Genomic DNA, 21282 nt, shown 5'->3' on the forward strand with positions numbered 1-21282 from the left:
CAGATATAGGTAGAACAAATGTTATTGATAATGTTTCAGTCGTTAGGCTCGATGTCAGTTGCCAGTATGCAGCCTGAGTGACTTGGGTATTAGAGTATTACATATTAAATATCTACACCTTAATATAGCATTAGTACAGGTTTTGTTCAAAATCTTCATTAATGATCTGGATGATGGGATGGATTGCACCCTGAGCAAATTTGTGGATGACCCTAAATTGGGCAGAGTGGCAAATATGCTGGAGGGTAGGGATAGGGTATAGAGTGACCTAGACAAATTGGAGGTTTGGGTCAAAAGAAATCTGATGAAGTTCAAGTGCACAGTCCTGCACTTAAGACGGAAGAGTCCCATGCAGTGCTACAGGCTGGGGACCGACGGGCTAGGCAGCAGTTCTGTAGAAAAGGATCTGGAGGTTACAGTGGACAAGAAGCTGGATATGAGTCAACATTGGGCCCATGTTGCCATGAAGGCAACTGGCATATTGGGCTGTATTGGTAAGAGCATTGCCAGCAGATCAAGGGAAGTGATTATTCCCCTCTATTTGTCACTGGTGAGGTCACATCTGGAGTATTGGGCCCCCCACTTCAGAAAGGATTTGTACAAATTGGAGAGAGTCCAGTGGAGGACAACAGAAATGATTAGGTGGCTGGGGCACATGACTTATGAGGAGAGGCTGAGGGAACTAGGCTTGTTTAGTCTGCGGAAGAGAAGAGTGAGGGGAGATTTGACAGCAGCTTTCAACTAACTGAAGGGGGTTCCAAAGAGGATGGATCTAGGGTAGTGGCAGAAGACAGAACAAGGAGCAAAGGTCTCAAGTTGCAGTGAGGGAGGTCTCAATTGGATATTAGGAAAAACATTTTCACTGGAGGGTGGTGAAGCACTGGAATGGATTATGTAGGGAGGTGGTGGAATCTCTATCCTTAGAGGTTTTTGAGGCCTGGCTTGACAAAACCCTGGCTGGGAAGATTTAGTTGGGGTTGGTCCTGCTTTCAGCAAGGGATTGGACTAGATGATCTTCTGTGGTCCCTTCCATCCCTAATATTCTATGATTAATTAATATATCAATTAATGCAAATGAGGACACTCAAAGCTAAGGTTCTTACAGCAATTCTGTAGGCTAGGAGTTGCCTTATTTTTGTTATAGGACCATTGCTGCCAGGCTTTAATATAGGTCCAGTGTGGCTTTTAACAATAATTTTAGCAACCACAACTTTTAATTTCCTGAATTTTTGTGCATTTAAAATGTCAAGCTTAACATTGCATTAAATGTTCCATTTAATTTTCTTTTGAAGAGTGATGTCCCCACTGACACATTGAATGAATGTTTGATTGTCATATAGACTCATACCAAATTATTATACATAATGATTTAAAACTAGGCATCGAAACTTGAAACTTTGACCTCAGTGATTTCCCCTTTCTGAATCAAAGAGAGTATTGTAGATAAGGTTTGAAAATATTTTGTCTTTGTAACAAGACTGTAAATGTGTGTTTGTTCAGTGACTAAAACAATTCTGTATTCTTCGATCAGTGGCAGTTTTAAAAAATATAAATAAATACATTTCTACCATATCTGTTTGTGATTGCACTAGGATACATGTTTTTGGTCCTATTGACAGCCTACAGGTGTCAGTGTGACATTGACCTGTGCTAAAGGAGCAGATTCTGTCTATCGAGTGGTGAGCTACAATTCTAGTGCAAAGTATTTTATTAGGTATTTTTTTTTCTTCTGGGTGGCTCTCACATTTTTTGCACTGATCTGAAAAATTGTTTACTGCATTGGTAAAATATTTTGAATATTTTCTATTTTAGCATCAATGTAAAAAAAAAAAAAGTAATCTGTTATTTTGAGGTTACCTATAACTTAATAGACTCACGGGAAACCAGTTATCTAGCTCATATCTTCAAATGGTTTTTGTAGCTTTACCTTTATAATTGGTAGGCAAGAAAAACTTCATTATCTGGGCATCTTATTTTAAGGCCAGATTGTGACATTTTGGTTAAAAAAAATCCCCACTAAACTTTTAATCTTGTAAATATTGGAAATCTTGTGATTATCTTCTCAGGTAACACATTTGTAGTGCAGCTGGGTTTATAAAACTTCCATCAGTATGTCTAATTATTAGATTTTAGGGACATAGGCTGGATTCAACTTCTTTATAAAACTATTACCCATCCCACTGTTATGTAACTTGATAAAACCTAAATTCTTTCAAAAGATCAGTCTGTGCTTTCCCCTAAGCCTCATATGTTCTGTTATTTTTATTTAAAACCATTGTTATTTTTAAGAGGAAGATGTGTAGACAGCGGGAAATAGGAGACAGGAGAATGAAAATAGTTTTTTGTCCTTCTCCCTTCCATCCTTAACCTCCAGTCTGCACATACCTTCTTAATACTCTTTTCCTCTATGCCTCATTTATTTTTTCTTTCCTGTAGTTCTTAAACTTTACATTTTCAACTCTCAGCAAACAGGGAGCTTAGAATTTTGAAAGGATAGCACATAATTAATTCTCTTCCTGTTCTGAATGTGGAATGCTTTAGGCATATTCTTGAATCCCAGTCTTGCTCGCCTGGATGTAGGCCTATGGATTTTCTTTCTTTCAATACTCTTACTATATTTATCATAGCTGTCACATCAGCTTTCTGTAGTGGCTTTCTTATCTCTCACCTCTTGCTTTCTCATTAAATAGTTTTTCTTCATTTTTTTTCTTTTTTATTTCTATTTTATTTTCTGACTGCTCTCTGATTTCTGAATGTACCTCAAATGATTTATTCTTTTCTTCATAGAGCACAGGGTTATTTTATGGAATTTTTTATTTTAATATTGTCTGCTTGGTTTGTCAGAAGCTCTTTCTCTGAGGGAATCTGAAATATAATGTACAAAGATGTTTTGCTTCTCTGTTAGGAAATGCATTTCTACAATATTATCCGTAAATGTTTGTTCCCTCTCAGGATATGTTATATATTTATATTTTTAAAATGGTCTCATACATATTCATTCATACATCATAAAAAAATTCCACTATATTAGCTTTCAAGCTAAGGCTTCCATTTCTAATCATCACAAGCAATACTAAGTTTATTTCCAATCACAGTTTCCCTTCTAATTTCTAAAATGACCTGAAATTCTCACAGTTGGGATATTAGTGGCATTGAAACATCTACAAGACAAATTTCTAAGCACTCAAACTAGGCAAAATTAATAGTTTTTCTATAAAACTGCCCCAGTCACCCATTCATTTTGTTCCAGCCCCGTAGTTATACCAGATCAGAATAATGCAGATTTAAGGATAGAAAAGACAGCATCTTTCTAGAAATATTGTGTATGCGTTATTAGCTCATCAAGGGAGTCTAGTTTCTTGGTAGTCTAAAGAGAAAAGGCTTAAGAAATATACCTAAGACCTGCTAACCTCAGGGCTAAGACTACTTACACAGATAAAAAGTAACTGTTCTTCATTTGTGCTAAGGACCACAAATCTATTACAATCCTGCTTACAGCTTGGGGGCAGAACCGGACCTGTCAGTTACTGCCCGTAAGGCGAATGCCCTGCCCCTTGGATTTCACCTGCGTTTTATCTGTCTCCACAGCTGCTGGAAGTCCAACCAGACCTCTGAGCTGAGGAAAATGTCAACCTTTTATTTCAAATTTCTAACTAGCATTTTTAACTCAGCGTTTGTCCCCTAAGCTCTGCATTGTCTTTGGAGACATTTGCAGTCAGGGCCGTTTTAAGACCTTCGTAGGCCCGAGGTGCACTTGCCTTCATAGGCCCCCCGACCAAAATAACTAATTTGATTTTAAGCTATTAAAAATAGTTTTTTAAATAAAAATTAAAAAATTATATATATTAAAAAAAAAAAAATTCGTAGGCCCTGAAAGTTTCGTAGGCCCTAGGCACTGTGCCTATTTTGCCTAATGGATAATACGGCCCCGTTTGCAGTGGATGGTGCCCTTGCAGGCTTCATGAAGAGAGCCAGGCTAAGAAAAACCTGTGGCAAAAGGGAAGGGATGAGGCAGGGAACAAAGACCTTACTGAGTGCCTCACTGAGGGACTTGGCTTGTTTAGTGAGCAGGATTCAGTTTGCTCCTCAGGACCTATTCTGAGGGGGGGTCACCTTGGCCTGCCTCCCTTGGGGCAGGAAAGGAGCCAGGCAGGATTGGAAAAAGCAGCTCCAGGGACAAACTGCTTCCCCATCTCCATAAGGGGAGTGGAGCCAGAAGGGCAGTGTGCCAAATGAAAGATAGTCTTAGTCTGTACAGCCCCTATCAGTAGCTAAACTCTTGACTGTAGAGCTCAGCATCTTTCTCTCCCTCCAGATCTATATGAGTCATGGATGGAGGGCACCGGACACAACACACACGTTAATGCCAGAGAGTGTACTAACAGGGCATTTTAGCACAGCTCCTTCCCCCTGCTGCCTCCTCCATAACCGCCCCCTCCTCACCCTCCAGGAGATGCCTACTCATATCCCAGGCTGAGACTTGAAGGGGAACACAGACTTATCTGGCCCATGTGACTCCGTTGGAGCAGAAAGGGGGTAGAGCTTCTGGGGAGCCCTTCGTTGAGACCCAAAAGGGACCCCTGTGGAGGAGAGAAAACAATAAGCCCATCCTTGTAGAAGGCATTGGGAGCGCTAGTCACTTCTAAATATTTTTAAAACAATCAGAGTCCAATTCTGTGCACCCCTCCCAACCCCCACCCCAAAACAGGATCATGTGTGACAAACTGTGAAAGGGGAAATAATAAAAAAAAAAACACTTTCTCTTTCTGACCTAAAGAAACCAGCATGGTGGTTTTTCATCAGCACTTTGTTCCACCACTGTCCTTCACAGAATGGAGTCGGAGGGGGGAGGGGGAAGAGGAGATCAATGCAAAAAGATGAGGCCCAAACATTGTGATTCAGTTTGGATGTGTGCACACTCTCACACCACAGTGAGTCTTAAATACATATATATTTAAAAACATATATATTTAAAAACAAACAAAATTTTCAGACACAGAGTACTATGAAATTATCCTTAGGTCAACAGCTGTCCCAGATAAACTATTGCTGTATATTCCCCTCACTTTCCCTGGGAGGATATAATAGAGGGGATTTCCTGCCACACATTAAAAAACAAATTAATCCTGCCGTTGTTGCCAGCTGCAACTACAGGTGCCATGTCCTAATGTCCAGGTTGTTATTCCTAGCTTCTACAGGTTGCTGTGCCTCTCCACTTTCCCCATCTCCTTCCTCTACCAGTTGAATATGGAAACTTATTGTTTTCACTTCTGTTTAAGTTTCCCACTTTTTCATATCAAACTCCTTTATGTAGTCGTTACAGGTTATTGTTTGATTTTTTCCTGTTTGACGAGCTTTATTTTGTTAGTGTGCATCTCTAAAGAATGTTGTCAAGACAAGTATGTCTTGACAGTATTGGTACATTGCCTTGATAATATCAAGTAATAATTGGGACCTTCTCGAAATTACATTTACTCTGAGGTGTACGAAGGTGATGTAGAATATTGTCTTTAGGACATAAATTTTGAAGAGATACCTCTTTTCAGTAACTCTTGACAGCTTCTATGAAAATTAATCCATTTTGTGTGTAAATGTAGTTGTTTTGTGCTGGATTGTGAAGGATTTGGAAAAGATGAACTTTTCAGACTTGTGAATTGTTTAAACAACTTTAAAAAATCCCTATGGATTTAGAGAAAATTGGTTGGGATTTAATGATTTTTTACTAATCCAGTAGTTTTAATAAGAGAAATTTAGAAAAAACTGCTTACTTATCTGCGATCAGTAGTTTTATATTTCTTTTGTATCAGATGTGCGTTTTCTTGAAAGCTTGATTTTAAAAAAAAATTCAGTGTGCATAGATTAATGTAATACATTTTTCTCTATTCTTAGTTATGCCCCGTGGTGTCCAGCCTGCCAGCAGATTGAAGCAGCATGGGAAAATTTTGCAAAGGAAAGTGAACTTCTAGATACCACTGTAGGAAAAGTGGACGTCACTCAAGAACCAGGTACAGCGTGCAATGAGCACTATATAAGTATTTAAAAGGAACAATGCAAACTACTGGGAAAATGCTTCATTTTATTGGGCACCTGAAAATTGGCCAGCTCCAAAAAATGAGATTTATTTAATCAAAATAATTGTTATTTCCTCCCATTTCTATGTGCTGTTCACAGTTCTGAATTTAACAGCATAGTGTTTCAGTCTTCCAAATGAAGGATCTGTATGGGTCATCTGCCCTAGTGCCCTCTAGACATCCCATAAGAGTGTCTGTCGACAGTGTTGATCTACCTCTGCCATGGAAGGCTGTCACTTGACACCTCTTGGTAGTAATGGTGGTGGGGAATAAGAAGACTGAAAACCATGTTTTTTTTCTAGTTGGGAATACGATCTTGTTGTCCGCTCAAGCTAAATGGAAATTTTTATAAACCGTCTCTGTTAGCTGGCTGCTTTATTGCCTTATTGTATTATCTAACTATAGGAATGCTTTTAAGTACTTTAAAGGGACCAGTTCAATTCTGTTTCTTGTAAATGAAGCATGTATAGAAAAAAGATTTTACAAAACTTTTTTTTATAAATTATACTTGCAAAAGGCTATTTCCTGCATTGTTTATTTTTTTAAATGTCTGGCACATATATGTAACATTTTGAAATAAAGAAAGCTTTGTTAGGTTTATAAGCATGTGCAGATAGAATTGTAAACATGTTGCATTTATCCTAGCTGTAAAAGGATGAAGTTTATTATAGTTAGGCTTGGAAGGATTAGATTTTTATTGGTAAATGTCAGTAAACTTCAAACCTAGACATGCAAACATATAAAATATATTTTCATTGATGATGATTAAATTTTAAAGATGGGCAAAGTAAGAAAAATGCTGCTTGACAACTTATTAGCATTTGATTTAAGGATACCTTGTGGTTTAATGGTTATACAGCTTCAGCTTTATGAATCTCAACATCTACTTTTAAATAATTACTGTCTGTCCCCTCTTCCCCCAACATTTCCCACAACCGTGAAAGTTTATATCGATGACAATTAGAAAATACTTTAAAATAAACATCAATACTAGCTGTTGAAATTTAAAAAAAAAAAAAAAAAAAAAATTCTGCCAGGCATAATTATAGTAATGTTTTGTGATAAAAGTGAAAGTTCCAGTTATGTCTGAATCAGAACTCCAAGGGTGATGGTTTTGCTTTTTCAAACCACGGAAACGCACACACACTTTATGAGTTTATTTCTCAAGTGCAGGTGATGCTGCAATTAAGTTAACTCCATACTGTTAATTTTAACACGTTCAGACTTAATTTTCTGTACCTGTGAAGCTGAACTCTAATCTCAAGGACAAAGAATACCAGGTGTTCCTAGAGGCTCAGTGTGTGCTTGTGAGTTGTATTATTAGAAAGTTGGAGGAACACCAAAATTCTCTGAAACTGAAAGGCTACCAGTATGGGTTCTTGAGTTAGCAAATGCACAGATCGTTACCAAATTAATAAATGGATGAGTTTGAAAACAATCCTTCTTTTTTCATTAATTAATTAAATCAAACCTCTGCTTTCTCATATTAAAGAAACAGTGAGCTCCTTACTATGGCAATATCAACAGTCTCTCTAGTTAAGATTGCAACCAGTGTTCCATTGTAAACCTCATCTTTCAATCCCCCTTAAATTTTAAGGTCTTTTGTGTTTTTACTGTGTTAAAACAATGGGGCTTCGGTCTTTATTTGGGCCTATAGCCACTATTCACTTTCAAAAATAAGGCTGTGACAAGCAGAATTGTTTGGGAAAACTTCAAAAAATTAGTCTTTCCAATAAATAACTTGTAAATTACTGGTAGCATTTGCAAAAGAGCCTAAGTGGTTTTGGTTGTCTATGGGATGTGCGCGCCTATGGTACTTGTGCACCTAGGTTGCTCTAGGCTCTTTTGAAAAGCTCACTCTACTTCTCAGAAATTTTTGAAGAGATTTAAGGCAGTGTTTCTCAACCTTTTAAGTAGCGGGTACCCCCTAACTTCTGAAAATTATAATAAGTACCCCAACACTCAATTTTCCACTCTGAGAAATAATTTTTTCCCCCTTTACTGCTGGACGACTGTATTTCTCGTAAAACTGGAGAGTTCTTCAGTGCTGTGTGGCTGTGGCAGATCATAAAACCCCCTGCTGTTTCTCCCCTCCTTCCTCCTCCCCTTCCTCCATATAGGAGCAAAGGTTAACACCAGCCAATCACTATGGCCTGATGGTGGGATCACGTGGTGTTCTCCTCACACAGGTGGGAACTTGTGAAGTATGAGCAGGCAGTAGTGGCCCACCAGAATGGATAGCAGCGCTCCTCCGGACTGTCCATAGAGGGGTATGAGCCTGGGGCAAATCACACTGTGTGGGCCCCTCTTAACATTTTTATACTGGTAAAATCTGGGGCTGTCATAGTTGTCAATTTCACTGCTCAGCTAGAGCAGTGAAATTGACAAGTAAGCCTGGTGGTAGAACCCATCTCCAGGACTGGGCAAGCCTCTGGGCTCTCCATCTAGTTTTCTGGGCACTGGGCTTTGAGCTGGTGGGGGGAGCTGCCACCTGGGCAAGTTGCAGGCGGCTGCCGTCTGGCTGCTAGCCGGGGAGGTTGGTGACTGCCACCCAATCAGAGCTGGGGCAGAGGAGGCTTTCATGCAGGCTGGGACCCGGGGATGTGGACGGGCGGCAGGCAGCTGCTGCCCATATTCAAGCCAGGGCGTGGGAGGCTGTCTCTCGGCTCAGAGCTGGGGCACAAGTGGCAGCCACCCAGCTGTGAGCCCAGCTCGCAAGGCGCAGGAGGCTGCTGCTGGGCTCCCATCTGGGAGCTGGGACGGGGTGGGATGCGGGCAGCTCCGGCTTTCCAAAAAGCCAGTGGCTGCCGCCCAGCTTCCTAGGACTGGAGCGGCTGCCGTCTACCTCCCAGCTAGGAGGTGGGACTGGGCGGGAAGCCAGCGGCTGCTGCCCGTCTCCCTCAGAAGTCGGCGGCTGCTGCCCGCCTCTCTTCACTGTGTATTTTGCCACGTACCCCCTGCCTGTGTCTCGTGTACCCCCAGGGGTACACGTACCACAGGTTGAGAAACAATGATTTAAAGTGTTTTTCTCTTTGTATAACGAATGGATTTTTTCCCTTCTAATGTATATATTGCCTTCCATTTTTTCTGCATCTATTTTCCAAAAGTTTAATTTTAAAAAAAATTCACTACTTTAAATGTTTTTCCCATTATTGTTTTCTCTAAGACAATTTTTAAATTTTCACACTGACTAGTGTCCCCCCCCCCCCCCCCCCCCCCCCCCCCCGCAGGTTCCTGGGAGTCCTCTTGATTAATCTTCCTCTGAGAACTTGCTTTCTGTTGTTTATTGTATTTCTTGTTTACAGTGTTGTTGTAACCCTATTGACAGGTTTGTATGTCCTCTTTTGATTTGGATATGCAAATACCAGAGGTCTTTTTCTTTGTTTTATAGCTTGCTTTTGTCCTGTGGTCTAAAGTGCCTTCCGTAACTGGATGCTGGTCTACTTCTATCTGTAGTTCAATGTCTGGTTGTGTTGCAATATTTCTGTCCCTGTTGGTTTCAGATCAGCTTGCTGTCTGCTCCTACTAGTTGACTCCCTGCAACTAGCTCATTTATTGCTTAGGGCTTGTATTCACTTACCTCTGAGATTCGGCAGCAGTCGACTGGAGTTACGCAAGCTATGCAAAAAACTTGCATAACTCCCGTCAACTTCTCTGCTTCTCTTCTGCACCCCGTCTTCACTGCACTGCGCCGACAGGAACAGTGTTCCCGTTGATGCAGCACTACGCTACTTGAGGAGGTGGTCTTAATATGTCGATTTCTGGATTGATTGAGCGGGTCTTCACTGACTGCTCAGTCGATCCAGAGAAATCGATCTGACGGCGGTGAATTTGCCGCCATCAGTGAAGGCATAGCTTCCACACTGCTTGCCAGCCTGATGTAACTGACTGTATCTAAGGCTATCTTATTTCAGGTTGGCTTAATGGCCAGTAGTGGCTTGGTTAGTTTGGTTTTTGTTTCTTAAATGCATCTTGGCTGAGAAATACCACTTTTGCAGAGTTCTGTTTAACATTCGTTCTGAGGCTAATGGTACCTTCCGTGTGACAGAAGACCTCTCTCAACTGAGATCTAAAACTACTAATAATTTCAGTCTGTTTGTCTGACTTGATCCTTCATTATAGCTATTCAAAGCCTTTCTCTCAGCTCCTCTGCATCTTCTCTCTGTTCTCTGTTGTAATGCTCTCTTTGCCGTTTTTGGTCCAATGCTGTTCTTTTCCAGGTACATAGTGCTGTTACAGCATAAACGAAGTGCTTAGGACTGTCTCCTTGTGCCTGTAATGATTTTTACTGTTTTTGACATCTCTACATACTAGTAAAAGTAAGGAGCTGCAAAATTAAAATAAAATCAATGAAAACAACTTCCTTTATGAATTTTTTAAAAACTGCTGTTGATATTTGGTACTAAAGCCTTCTTGGATGCATGTTCATTCTCTTGGTGTGAATGTGTCTCTGTAACAATGGCAATCAATTACAGATGAAATCTTTAAAATTTAAAATACCTGGATCTATTTAATGTACCTTCAGTTTTTTTGTTTTCAAAGCCTGAAACCCATTGCTTTAAACTTCTCCATGCTTCAATTTCCCAGTGCCGAAAACCATTCACATTGCCTTGTAGGCTAAATAAGGTATCCAAGAGAGGTAACAGTGTGTTTTTTGGGATGTTGACTAAATGATTGACAACTGTCCAGTCTCACCTTTCACCGTGTCAGGATTATCTCTATACTCATATGTTCATTATCTCCTGCATATGCAGTAGTGGCACTTGGGTTCCCACAGGAGTTACACACTGATAACTTGAAGGATTGTTTTTGAACTTTTAATGACTATCCACGTTTCATTCAGATTAAAAACCTTAACTCTACTGCATGAATTTCATAAAGTTTTAGTCCATCAGTCCATATGTGAGTTAGAACTTTATTGTTATATCTTGAATTGCTATAAAACATGGTTTTCAGCTGTGCATGTATGTAAAGGAAATATACAGCCAGGTATGCCTATGGGTGTGTCTCTGTTTTTTAATCTTAACATTTTTTGTGGACAACAACCAGTGAAAGAAGTCCTAAATTAGATCCACTGCCCTGGACAGAAATTGTTATTTGTGGGTGGTATTGTTCAATCTAACTGAATGGAGGAAGAATTTCTCTTTAAGGTGGCTTCTACTGCCATACTTGTCATCTCCAATATCTCTGCTTTTGTAGAGAAGAACAAATGCTTCCTCCTTTTCTGAGTGAGATGCATTTCCATGGGGAAACAAGTTTCTGTCTATTCCCCCCTTCCTCCCAGGAAGTTTGCATTGCGGAATGGGAGGGCAGCTACTGTGAGAGGTTCCCCTGTCACCAGAGGCTCCCTCAAGTGCAGACTCTCCCCTCAGAAATATTTAGCAGATCCTCCCCAGTTCCTGCAGCCAGGAGCTTAGGAGCCTTTCTCCTACTTTTCTGCACTACAAAACTGGGGATATGCCAGAGGGTTCAGCAAAGTGGCTAGTAGCTGCATAATAGCCTCCCCTTCACCCTGTCCAAAGCAAGGATAACAGGCTTGCCTCTGATGTACACGAGACCTCCACTTCGTTGGCAGTTTTTTGCGAACATGTTGGGGATAACAACAGAGTAGTTCTAAAGCTAACATTGCCAGTCCTTTTCCCTACCAAAATATGCATCAGTGGCCCAAAACCCGCAAGCCCATTCAAGTGAGAAGAAGCAATGTTCATTCAGTAGGGTGGCACCCAGAGAGTCATCGTTCAGGTTTGCCTTTCTTCCCAGGGACGACCTTCGAACTAGCACCAGCTTTTAACTGTGCATGCACCCCCTTCATGTACTCTTTTGGGGACCAGTAACTCAGATCCGCTCTCTGCAAAGTTTCTCAGAGCTGTCGGCTCACATAGTCAATCACGCCACTTGTTCTCCACGTTGGATTGGTAGCTCACTAACTAGCTTTAATCCATTCAGCAGAGGGGAATGCTGCTACACATAAGCAACATTGCAGGTACCATGGTCCTCTTAAAGTCTCAGGTGACCTCATGGACCTGTGTGCCATTAGACTCAAAGCCGTTTGTTAAGATAAGAAAGCAAGCCTATAGTTAGCAACCCTTTTTAGCCTTTCTTCCTATGATCTCTTCTTTAGCCTACAAAAGCAAGTAAATTTCAGGGGTGAGAGCATAGCTGATTTTGCAGCGGTGTGAGTTCTCTGATGCTCAGAGAGGGTGTCTTCACAAGTCCCCTTCTCTCTTGCTGAACTTCAATTACCTCTGCCCAGCTCAGACTCAGCTAAGTCCTGAAATGACAATCTGATTTAATTATAATAGAAAACATTATCATTTATTTCTCCTTAGAGCTCCTCCATACATTCTTAGGGTAACCTCATTTTTCCCACCCATTTTTGGCACCTGATGATCATTCAAATATTAATTTTGATACCAAGGACAGATACTCTCTGGGTCTTGGGAAAATCAGTGCATTTATGATACTTGAATATTCCTGAGCTCCAGGCTGTATGTGATTGTTTTCCCCCAAAAACATAACTGTGTACAAAGGTACTTTGTAGCTGTTGTTTGGGGTTTCGCTAATGTTAAAATCCTATGCCAACAGTGATGAATTAGGAAATCATCTGAGTTTTCTTCTAGTAGACAAGTTTACCATTCCAGTGTGCCCCTTGTGGGAATTTAATAGACCATAAGCTTCCATGTTTTTTGTGCTGTAGACAGATTTTTTGCAATGGGCCTGTTAAGATTACTTTTAGTTCAGTCAGTTTTTGTTTGTAACCTCAGTCTAAGTATTTTTCAGCCCTATATAGGGGCAATCCTACTGGGGCCTTCTAAAGCCAATTCCCTACCAATAGTGACACAGCCCCGGAGCAAGCTGACCGCCATGGTGACCAGCAAAACTCTGGTTCCAATGGCTCTGCCGATGGACTCTCCTCATACTCCAGGGAGATCTGAGATCTACATCTCTCTGGAAGACAGCTTTGCTCTTTCCTGTCTGCATTTACCCCTCCTTTTGGGACTATATCTATTCCAGGATGTTGTTACACCAGAGGAAGAGACCATCCCAACAGGGCAGTCATTTTCCCATCCCATCTGCCAGCCGTGAAGCACAATGATTGGTGTACAGTTGGTTCCGCTGGAGATAAAGGATCTGGCTTTCTTTTCATATGAGTCTGAGGCCCCACAGGACTCTCTGCTTCATCAGGTGGAGGTGGCCCGACACTGGACCCCAGGATATTGGGGTTCCAGCCTCTATCCAGATACAATTGATCAAGCGACAGGTGGTACCCTATGCCATGGGGGGTCCTCTGACAGTTCATCTGTCCTACTGGCAATATTGGGAACCCTGGGAGCCCCTCCCTAGACAGCCAGGATTGGATTGGAGCGGGAGTCCTATTTGCCATTCTTGGACACTCGCAACCAGCCCTGTCATAATATTCAGAAGAGGAAGCTCAGCTGGTCTTGCCGGTTCCAGGAGCAATCTTGTCATCTTCACTGGATGAGGCTGTTGCTCCATCTTCTCAGTCTCTGCCAGATGATTTTAAACAGTATTAAGAACTATGGACAGGGTGGCTGTGGAGTTACAGATTCAGCATGAAGAAGTCCAGGAGCCTCAGCATAGTTTACTAGACATTCTTCAGCCTTCTGGTCCCAGCTGAGTGGCCCTTACCATCAACGAGCTCATCATGGACCCAGAAAAGACAGTTTGACACACTCCTGCTTCTTGTGCTCCCACCCCTAAGAAGGCTGAGAAGCACTACTTTGTTCTGTCCAAGGGGTGAGAGTGTTTGTCCTCTCACCCACTGCTTACCTCTTTGGTGGTGCAGGCAGCTACAGAGTAGTCTAAGCAACTCCAGTCTGTCTGTTGAGCCTGCAATGCTTTTCTCCCACTCATCTGAACCAGATGTGTTCAAATAATGTTGGACAACACAACAATAGTATTTTATATAAACAAACAAAGGAGTGAGCTCTCCCCCTCTGTGAATAGAGGCAATCGGTATCTGGAATTGTATCAGCAGAATATTTTTTCAGGGATGCAAAAGTCCCTAATGGACTGCCTGAGCATATATTTTCCCACAAATCACAAATGGGAGATTCACAGTTTGGTTCTTGATGTCTTTACCCAAAGGGGAATGCTGGCCTGGGACCTTTTTGCCTCGTGGGAGAACAGGAAATTTCCTTGGTACTACTTCAGAACAGCTTTGAGCAAGGGCTTTATGGGAGATGCCCTACTGGTGTCATCCCCACATCGTCAGATCTTCTAGCACAGCACAGGCATCTCAGTCTGGGATTGCTGCAACTCAGAGCCTTAACCAAAAGCAGAAAAGACTCTAACAAGCAGTTATTCAGCAAAATGGAAGCATTTCTCCTCTTGGGCTCACCAGTGCAACTTGTCTCAGAATCCACCGGGATCCCTGCTCCCTTACATTATCTATTTACCCGTAAGTCTTTGCTCAGTTCTTTGTAAGTGATTTTAGCAGCGATCAGCACTTCCCATCTTCTGGTGGATAACTGTACAATGTTCATTCATCCTGTCGCACCTGGATTTCTGAAGGGGATTCTCAGATCCTTTCACCATTGGTGAAGTTTGCATCTTAGTGGGACCTCAGTTTTTCTTCTCACTAGACCCCTATTTAAGCCTTAGCTGCATGCTCTATGGTCCATCTGACCATGGAGGTGGCCTTTCTAATAGCTATGTCATCATCCAGATGATTCAGAGAGTTGGAAGTGCCCAGGGTGGGCCCACCATGTGTCATGTTCTGTGAAGAAAAGGTCTTGTGACCCCACCCCAGATCCATATCTAAAGCAGTTTCCAAGTTTCATATGAGCCAGGTCATCCACTTACCAGTATTTTTTTTCCGTACACCGTATGCCTCAGTTGAGGAGAGATGGCTGCATTCTCTGGACATCCAAAGGGCTTTGGCCTTTTATCTGCAGAGAACAAAGGACTTTAGAAAGACACCTAAACTATTTATTTCCATAGCTGAGTGATCAAGCTATATCGGCCAAGAGGCTTTCAAAATGGATCTTTGTTGCTCTTTGTTACCAACTAACTTGTGTTCCCCCTCTGGAACCCCTCTGGTGGGTGAGGGCTCGTTCCACTAGAGGACAAGCTACTTTGGCTGCATCTCTGAGAGACATATCCCTTCCTAGAGATATATAGGAGGTACTAGGAGCTCTTTGCATACCTTCACGAGACATCATCTCTGGTCCAGTTGTCATCTGTGGATGCAGCTGTGGGGACAGCTATCACTTCTACATCCTCACTCCCACCTCTCCTGAGTACTGTTTGTTAATCTCCCACATATGGAATGCACAGAGACCATCACTCAACAAAATGGAGGTTACTTACCTGTAACTAGAGGTTCTTTAAGATGTGTAGTCCCTATCTGTATTTTACTACCTGCCCTCTATCCTCTGTGCTGCATTTTGTTTGGACTGCAGTAAGAAGGGGAAACTGGAGAGGTGTCTGTCTGTACCATCTTTTATGCCTGTGGTTTAGCATGGGGAGAGCTACACTTGCTGGTGTGGGCCAAGAGACAGTGCTTTCAAAAATTCCAGACTGAGGCGCATGGTGTACATGGGGTACACGTTGGCTACAGATAGGGACTACACATCTCTAAGAACCTCCTGTTACAGGTAAGTAATCTCCATTTATTTAACTTTTAGTAACTGATACCTTGGGATGTTGTCATCAGCGTGGCTCTCTCCCCTCCATACCTCCTCATCCACTTTTTTTGAGTGTTCCTTAACTGGAATTCTGAATTAGCAAGTGAACTAAGGGACAGTTGCAGCCACTCTGCCCTTTATGCCCTTGGGTGGGAGTGGGAAGGGAACAAGAACATGCATGCCACAGGCGCAGCTCAGACGCTGCTATTTAAAGATTCTGATCTCCCAAGAGTCATGTGCACACCTAGAGGGATTCACACAGATAAAACATCTCAAAGAATCAGTTACCATTAGGTAACAGTTTTTTTAGGTTTTTTGCAATTACACTAGACCATATTTTATATTAAATAGTGTTATGGATTTAGTGCAGTGTTCTCTAGAATGAAGCTAAACATATTTTATTAAAGATGTGGTAACCGCATTGAATGTTCACATTTTGTTCTGAAAAGACACATGTTTATAGGTATCTTTAGAAAAGCAAAATATAAATTTATTTTTCAGAAGTTGAACTGAACAAATGTGATTTGTATTTTTTCTCTCTACCAGGTTTGAGTGGCCGTTTCTTTGTCACAACGCTGCCTACTATTTACCAGTAAGTCTGTATCATAAGGGAATCAAAGCTGTCACTTTCCATACAGATGCAAGCACCATGCAGAGCCTGTGAACAGATGCAAATTAAAATGAATTCTTACATAGTGTTCTTGATAGCCACTACCTGTTGAACATAGTTGTGGTATATTATATGTTAAATAACATAATTCTCCTCACCTCCCCCAGAGCCTTAGTTATCGCAGTGGCTAAGAACAAGACTTGGAGTTTATTCTCCTTCTGCGTTAAGGGTGTGGGATGAGATGAATATAGCTATAAGTAGTCCTATGTCTGTCTATTTTGTGTTTTAATTTATGGAATAAGCACCCAGAACACTGGATAGATAGTTATAGTTTTTAAAATTGAAGAAATAAATTTTAGAGCTTAAAATATCTTTTAAAAACTGTTTTTCTGTGCCAAGACAAAATAGCCTTGATCTGCATATGTAACTCAGATTAGACTAAGGCTACGGCTACACTGATGGCGGCAAATTCGCCGCCGTCACATCGATTTCTCTGGATCGACTGAGCGGTCAGTGCAGACCCGCTCAGTTGATCTAGAGAAATCAACATACTAAGACCAGCTACAAAAGTAGCGCAGCGCAGTGCAGACAGAGCGCAAAAGAGAAGCTCAGCAGTCAACGGGAGTTACACAAGTTTTTTGCATACTTTACGTAACTCCGGTTGACTGCCGCCGAATCTCACAGGTAAGTGTAGACAGGGCCTAAGAAATAACTGATGTAAAATATATTAGACAATTTTAATTACATTTTAGTAGCTAACACTATAGTTAAATTTGCAAGAAGATTTTCCTCTGTTCTCACTTGCTCGTAATTTTCTTAGAAATTTTCATTTTGAGTTGAGATTTATTGTGACCATATCTCAAAGTGAGAATTTTCTTGGAAAGTTTATGTAATTGTGAAGTCTAAAGGCAGAAGCAGGAAACATTTTCTACTTAAAAGTTAATGCAAAAAATAAGAAGGTTAATATAATGATAAGGTTGCAAATTTAAACATGTCAGGAAACTGAAGTCTGGGTTTTCATCTCAACAATAATTTGTCCATACTGCATATTTGGAGTACTGAATTTTTTATTCTTAGATTATTTTTAAATGTATGGACCTTAAAAATAAATATATCTAATGTGTACATATGCTCACACGCTCAGAGTGTGCCTAATTCTGCTCATAACTCTAGTCTTAAAACTGCTATAATTGAAAGCAAAATGGGTGTATGAATGGACAAGGGGAACACTCTCTAATTTTCTGAAATTTAATTCAAGCTTTTGACTAAAACTGTTATCTGTGATAATACAGGTAAATTCTGCACCTGTTTTTTTGTTTCCAAGAAAAATAGTGTTTGTAAATGCTCTTGTTTATGCAGAACATAGTTAAAAATGTTCAGGGGAGGAATTGTAAGGTGTTCAATCCCTCATCCTTCCACTCCATTACATTGTAAGAATCCTTTAAATAAATGCACATAAATAATATGCCACACAGTTAGGTCTGTAAACTAACTTAAAAAAAATAAAAAAGCTAAAGCTATTTCAGAAGCGCCAGAGAAAATCAGGTGCCTGAATTCTACTGAATTTTAATGGGATTTGGGATACCAACTATTTGAATTTTCTGAGAAAATCGCTGCCATAATGGTATGCAGATATGGGTATAATTCTTGTAAAAATGTGTTTAATCCCTCAGGATTGTTTGGTTTGTAAAAGTTCACGAAGTGAAGTATTCATAATTTGTTTGGAACCATAATTCATCATAGAGGGTCGTTTTGTTGGAGTGCACTTTAAGCTTCATAAGTGGCACCAATACTTGTTATGATGGGTAAGTCACTGTGGCTACAGAGTCAGTTTCTTATAATAAGGGGCATTATTGTAATTACCGTGTATCTGTGCTCCTTAGTGCGAAGGATGGAGTCTTTCGCAGATACCGTGGCTCAAGGACGTCAGAGGACCTTCAAGACTATATCCGAGAGAGAAAGTGGGAAGCTGTAGAGCCCATAGCTGGATGGAAATCCCCATCTTCCATAATGTAACTACAGTATAATTTTTATCTTAAAATAATTGTTTTTGATGTTACTAATAAACGGTGCTAGACTGATAGCATTAAAGATTGAAGTCCTTGTCCACTGAAAAAGCATAGCATGGGCATTGGCAGTCTAAGCTTCTGCAAGCTACCCTGCTGTGATGCCTCTGCCCTGATCTTTTGGGGTATGAGCAGTTTATTTTCCATGCCTATTCAGTCCCTGGCATCTCTAATATTGGTCCATTTAATACACACAAAGTTCTTTGACGATGAAAAACGTAAGTGCTCAGCTTTTATTATTAACAGGAATGTCTGTTTTTATGTCCACCGAGTACTGGAATGAAACAGCTTTGTTATGCAGGTCACTGTCAGTCATATGATGACTTATGGTCACAAGGACCATTTTAACTCACTAAAACATTCCTATAGTTAAGTGACTAGCAAGTACATCAAAGTGCAGTTTTCCTTTCTTTGTTGCTGAATGGTAGGAGATAAAACTTAGTGCTAGAATAAGGTATTTTCCTGTAAATTGCTACATTTACAGGGGTTTTCATTAAGTGAAAACCACACTTTTACTGTTAGAGATGATGATGAAACAATGAATCAAAGATTTGAGTGTTGGAATCCCTTTTTACTTTAGTGTAAGAGAGACCTTTAGTCATCACGAGTGAAAGTGCGGTATATGGGGTCCCAGCAGAAGTGCTTTTGCATGGCTTAAAAGCTGGGAAGGTGATAGGAATTCTACAAGTGCGAGGAGCCTCTTCTACTCCAAATAGGCTAGTGTGTGTTTGAGGCTGGGTTGGTGAAGAACCACAGGATCCTTGACTGTGCCCTGCCTGGGGGTTACAAAAAGGCAGTAGTGGCTGTTCTGGCCTATTGGATGAAGTAGTGGCTGTGGACAGTGGCCCTGCAGGTCGTCTTGTGCATTTTGGTCTGCTTGACTTTCTTCTTCCAAAGTCTCTACTTAGTGCCCTATACAAAGCAGGCATAGTGCAGGAGGGATGAATTTCACCTTTTGTTCACTAATGTGCAATATAAATTTCTGTTTGAAGCTGTGAAAGGCTGAATGTGATGGATGTTGGAAATTTTACATCTGTCTCTTCCATCAGTTTTCGTCCAATTTGTACAGTATGTCATGCATCTAACTCTTAATCTTATCTAGGGTATGTCCCTTTCTTTCTTAGGATGCATGGAATGGCAGGCCTTTTTCATCTGTCTGGATGGATCAGGGTAAGTAACCCTAATCACTGTCACATTATTCTCCAGTTTAGCATTTAAGGTCTGAAAAAACAATGTTTAAACAGATATTTGACAGCCTCATACATAACTTACATTTTTCTTATTGTAGCTGACTCTGCCCTTGATGTATTCCCATGTCCTTGTAACTGAAGGCAGAAATCATGCCCAGCTAATGAATTGTTTGCCAAAAATGACATTTTAAGGTTATAGATAAGATTATGATCTGCCAAAGATACTCAATGTTCAAAGTTATCCTAATGTTGGTTAGCAGTTCTAATCGAATGAGCCAGCCTAAAATTAATTCTGTACTGATCCTGGGAATTGTTATAGCCTGATTGCAACCATATTGGGGAATATATCTTGCATTCACAACGGAACTAGGCTGCCAACAGATTCGGCAGATTATTCTCTTCATATTTTAAGTATTTGTCATTAAAGTTCTGCAATACCAAGTCACTGTCAGGTTGTAAATTGTATTATATAGATGAAAATTCATAAATCTGTGCATATGAAATATGAATGCTTATAGCTGTGACTTAAAATCACAAGTGTCCCATACATTGTGTGCAACAGCTAAGGGTGTCGCAACTGGGATGTGGGTGGTCTGACTGAGGGTTGGAGCAGGAGTCAGGGCGGTCAGATAGCAGGAGGTCAGAGTCTGGGAGTGGCCAGAGCACAAACTGAGAGTCAGGAGCCAGCCAGGTCAGGTTACCAGAAGATCAGCAGCAGGCAGTAAGAGCAGATATTGCAGGGGAAGCAGTCCAACGCAGGGAAAACCAAGTTGCATGGACAACTTCCTGTTCCTGTGCTAGGTTTATATAGAAGCTGTGAACCAATCAGGACCCTCAACATTCTGTCATTTGGATTCTTGGACTGGAGTCCTCTGTTGTGTTTCAGTTTCTATTCCAGCAACTTTTAGCAGGTCCCTGGGTGGCAGGTTGGAATTTATTGGCTTCTGAGAACCCTGTGGACTAGGGTTCAAGACCTGCAGTCCCTGACAAAGGGTGAACAGAATTTTTGCAACATTTTACCCAGGTGTTTTGTGTGAAATGTATTGAATTTCTTGAAAATAGTGTTTCACAAATGTTCAAAACTGTTTTCTTTAAGGAGCCATACAACCACTTCATGAAAAGCCTCTTTGGTGAACATTTCATTTGATTAATATTCAGGCAGGCAGAGTGAAATGATTTTTTTAGGAGAATTGTAAAACTTTGGAAGAGCCAGAGGCAAGTGGCGTTGAAACATTTTTATTTTTAACCTTTTTTATAAATGTAAAAAAGGTAAAAGCAAAGGGTCAGTGTGAGTGATATTGCTATACAATGAAAGACACTGGTATTGTAATTCTTATGTTACAATGCAATAGGTAATGGGGGGCAGAGTAAAAGCTATGTACTTTAAGCTCAGTATTGCTGCACTTCAAAAGTTTTTCTGACTGAAAAGTTAACATGTACTCACTTGCCACCATAACTATCTGAATTAGATTTCTTTGTCTATGACTATAAATAGTATGACTAGGTGTCACTTTTTTCTAATAGGCTGGTGTAAAGCAGCTGTTCCAGTTGCATAAGATATTGGGGCCACTGGATCTGTGTAAATATGGATTTATGGCTGTGTCCTCATGGACTAGCTTGGAGACCTTTTCTGCATCATATTGAGGGTATGCTGCTTTTCTTTGGAGGGCCTTGTGTTGGCCCTCTGCACAACAG

At 40.8% G+C, this 21282-nt stretch overlaps 1 protein-coding gene across 2 annotated transcripts in view; it reads left to right on the top strand.

Moving 5' to 3' along the window:
- The window catches only part of TMX4 (thioredoxin related transmembrane protein 4), a 60250-nt gene that overhangs the window by 18447 nt on the left and 20521 nt on the right, over positions 1 to 21282 (top strand). For both annotated transcript variants that reach the window (XM_067565321.1, XM_067565322.1), the window contains exons 2-5: positions 5890 to 6005; positions 16268 to 16313; positions 18215 to 18343; positions 19522 to 19567. In XM_067565321.1, coding sequence (XP_067421422.1) covers positions 5890 to 6005; positions 16268 to 16313; positions 18215 to 18343; positions 19522 to 19567 — 337 coding nt within the window. The remainder of the gene's footprint in view (positions 1 to 5889; positions 6006 to 16267; positions 16314 to 18214; positions 18344 to 19521; positions 19568 to 21282) is intronic.

Source organism: Emydura macquarii, unplaced genomic scaffold (genome assembly GCF_026122565.2).
Source record: "Emydura macquarii macquarii isolate MOO-44397 ecotype Brisbane River unplaced genomic scaffold, CSIRO-AGI_Emac_v2 contig_2676, whole genome shotgun sequence".
In the NCBI taxonomy this organism is placed as follows: Eukaryota; Metazoa; Chordata; order Testudines; family Chelidae; genus Emydura; species Emydura macquarii.